At 38.7% G+C, this 3,469-nt stretch overlaps 1 protein-coding gene across 3 annotated transcripts in view; it reads left to right on the forward strand.

Moving 5' to 3' along the window:
• LOC101856773 (fibroblast growth factor receptor-like 1) overlaps nucleotides 1-3,469 on the forward strand; it is a 74,308-nt gene that overhangs the window by 59,294 nt on the left and 11,545 nt on the right. For all 3 annotated transcript variants that reach the window (XM_005089920.3, XM_005089921.3, XM_005089922.3), the window contains 2 exons: nucleotides 1,925-2,079; nucleotides 2,921-3,041. In XM_005089920.3, the coding sequence (XP_005089977.1) occupies nucleotides 1,925-2,079; nucleotides 2,921-3,041 (276 nt within the window). The remainder of the gene's footprint in view (nucleotides 1-1,924; nucleotides 2,080-2,920; nucleotides 3,042-3,469) is intronic.

Here is a 3,469-nt window from a genome sequence, read left to right on the forward strand (position 1 = left end):
GGGGTAACTGCCTCTTCTGTCATGTTTCCGTGCAATATGAAATTAGTTCTGCTCAAATGTTGGTTAAATGGTTGTTGTTGGGGTTTTTTTTTACTTCCAACAACTCCCTGTCAGGTCCCTTCGATTTAGTTATTATTTGGTTGCACTTATTATGTTCGGGTTTTTTTTTTCTTCTTCATTTTCTCCTTGTGTGTCAATATGATTCATGGCGCGGGCTTCGGTACCGAGAAAGTGTTAAAAGTTTTACCGTATTGCGAACCCGGAGGACCATTCAAATTTCTCTTAGTATGAATTATTTATGTGTCAAGGGATGTTTCAGTGGTAGTAACGACACGTGCTTCAAGTGCAGTGTCCACAGTATATGTACAATCATGGTTTTAAAAAAGTGTTTTTGTATTATAAATGTAAAATGATGTGTTGGACGTGCGCGCAGAACTAACTGTTCTCACCTTTAGGCTTGCTTTCAGTTTCAGTAGACATAATTTCTTCGCTAAACATTACGCGTAGGTGCTTGGCGGGTGCTGTGGTGTGGTTTGCTCCTTCTTTCATATCAAACATCTATCGTCTTATCTATCCTCCACGTCCCCCGTCTTTTTGTGTTTGTTGCTCTCTTGTTGTAATACCTCTGATCTTCGACACTTATAATATGACCCTATTGTGTTGCAAGTGTCGTAAAACTCTTACTGCGGGTGGTTGGCAGGTGCTTTGGTGTGTTTTGCTCCTTCTTTCCTATCAAAGATCTATCGTCCTTATCTCCTCTTCTTCTTTTTTATATTTATTACTCTCTTCTAACATGCCTCTACTAAAACTAAACTAAAACTCTTACTAAAACTAAAAACATTACGCCCCCAAAAGGCCATCGGCACTGCTTAATTTGACACATCTACTTCGTTCCGCAGATGTTTCTGTAATCAGTTTTTAGTAGCACGAATGCACACTAACGTAAACTGTGGCATTCTGTAGCGTAGTGGCATAACGTGACATGACACTTGAAGAATCACCGTCTCTTGAGGCACAGCCCGTGATAATGACATACCGTGGTAAATTGTCCTACCTAACTGGGCCACAGTTTTCTCTGTTTGGGTGAGGAGGGAGTATGTGACGGTCTACCAATGAAATTCAATTTGAATGATGTAATAGCAAAAATGCTTCTCGCATATAACGTCTATTGTTGTAGGCTTGTAAAACTGTTATGGTGTAGGGAAATGCGATGTTGACTACAAAGCAATGCATTAGTTTTGTTGTGTTGTTAACTTGTCCCTGTTCATTGAATGTTCTGTTATGTGGCTGTTAACACTACGTCTCTTTATTGTGTTGTGTTCTACATTTATTTTCATTTCATGTTAATGAAAAGTGAGTGGTTCAGCTTCAAGACAATTTATATGGTTGGCGGATGCTCTGGTATCGCTTGCTCCTTCTTTCATTTCAAACATCAATCGTCCTTATATCTATCTCCTTCTTTCCTATCAGACATCTATCGTCTTTATCTCCCCTCCTTTTTTTGTGTTTTTTACTCCCTTGTAACATCTCTAATCTTCGGCATTTATATGACCTAATTGTGTTGCAAGTGCCGTAAAACTCTTACGAAAAGAACTGTCCTCCTTTTTTGTGTTCATATCATTGTAAAACCTCAAATCGTTGGCACTCCTTTGACCTAATTGTGTTGCAAGTGCCGTAAACGCCATCAAAATCATAAAACAAGACAATGTATTGATGGGCATAATAAATGTGTTCTAATTGCGTGTGAAAAGGAAAAGACAACAAACAAGCCCCTTCCAAAAAAGAACAGTACAAAAAACTATTTAAAAAAAATAAAAAATAAAAAATAAAACAAGGAATCCCCAAAAAACTAAACAAACAAAAGCAATAAAAACAACACACATAGACGGCGAAAAGCAACAGAGTTGTAATTTTTGCATCACAGGTCCGCCCTCGCTGTCCGGCACTGTGGTTTCCCGGAAAGTTGCCACTCTGGGCAAGACTACACGCCTGGAGTGTCCAGTGGATGGACAAGACCCGGAATTGACCGTATGGAAGAAAAACGGCCAGTCCATCGACCCCGCGTGGGAACGATTTCGGGTCAGTATCTTAACTTGTTGTTATTGTTGTTGTTGTTGTTGTTGTTGTTGTTGTTGTTGTTGTTGTTGTTGTTGTTGTTGTAGTTGTTTTTGTTGGTGGTGGTGTTCCGTGTTACATTTTTTTTCACTGTCATTTATTTTCTGAAATAAAGATAATTGATACTCAAGAGTTTTGCCAAGAGACTGTGGAATCTTGTGTGGTTTTTTCCCAGGCAAAACTTGGGTCATGGTAGTTAGGAACACAGACATAGGAAACAAGCAGAGCAAATTATTGGTTCTGTTTTTTTGGTCTCTTCTATTGAAGTTGTTGCTGTTTATTCAGTATACAACCTTTCACCACATGCTGTTCAGTGTTGTACCGTTTGGTACAGAATATAACTCTTTATAAGTTGTTCCCTTTTGTGGTAGAGGTTGTTGTCTTAGGAGAGTGAGAAGTTAGGGGAAAGAATTGTTGTCGGTGGTCCTGAAGATAAGGGTACTGTAAAAACTGGTGATGGACAGTTGTCTAGGTGATTTACACAAATGTATGTGTAAGTGAGTGTGTGCACATGTTTTGTTTGTTTGTGTTTTGTTTGTTTGTTGAGTGCATGATGAATTGTTCTGTGAGGGATGTGAATCAGTGTGGACTTTTTCCAAGTGAATAACGTTTTGATAGATTGGAGTGTGTATTGGAACCAGGGACTATTTCATAGTATGCGCACAATGAAAGAAATATAAGTCAAACGTGTTACTCTGCAAATTATTTATGTCATAATGTCAGTCGTGTAAATTCAGTTGTTAATTGTTAACAAAATAAGGTATCAAATTGTGAGAATTTTTTTTTTTTCTCCCTTTACTTTTAGGTATCTCGAGAGGGACATTTACGCATTCGTCACACTGAGATGGGAGATGCTGGAAATTATACATGTGTGGCTACCAACGGCTACGGCAGTTTACCTGTCAACTACACTGTTGTTGTTCGTGGTAAGTGTTGTTTGGAAATTTAAGAAGTAGTTTTTGCCTACAAATATTGCACATGCAGGTTCACACACACTTTCCCACTTTGACATATATATATGGGATTCTTATGCAGACCCAGTTACAGACACATGCACACACAACACACATGCACTCACAAATACACACACACGCGCGCGCACACGCACACACACATATGAACACACACACATACACATGAATGCATAGTCACCAAGAGGCATATTTATAGTCTACTTCTCATTATTACATATGCTGGAACTCACAGATAGTGATGCACATACATACACACTAGCACATGTATACATCTGCCACATGACTCGTACTAAATCACAAACTGACACACTGTGACACACATGTATAACTCACATACACATCTGTGTGTTAACATTCAAATTCGCTGACAGAATTAACTC

Source organism: Aplysia californica, unplaced genomic scaffold (genome assembly GCF_000002075.1).
Source record: "Aplysia californica isolate F4 #8 unplaced genomic scaffold, AplCal3.0 scaffold00010, whole genome shotgun sequence".
NCBI classification, from domain to species: domain Eukaryota; kingdom Metazoa; phylum Mollusca; class Gastropoda; order Aplysiida; family Aplysiidae; genus Aplysia; species Aplysia californica.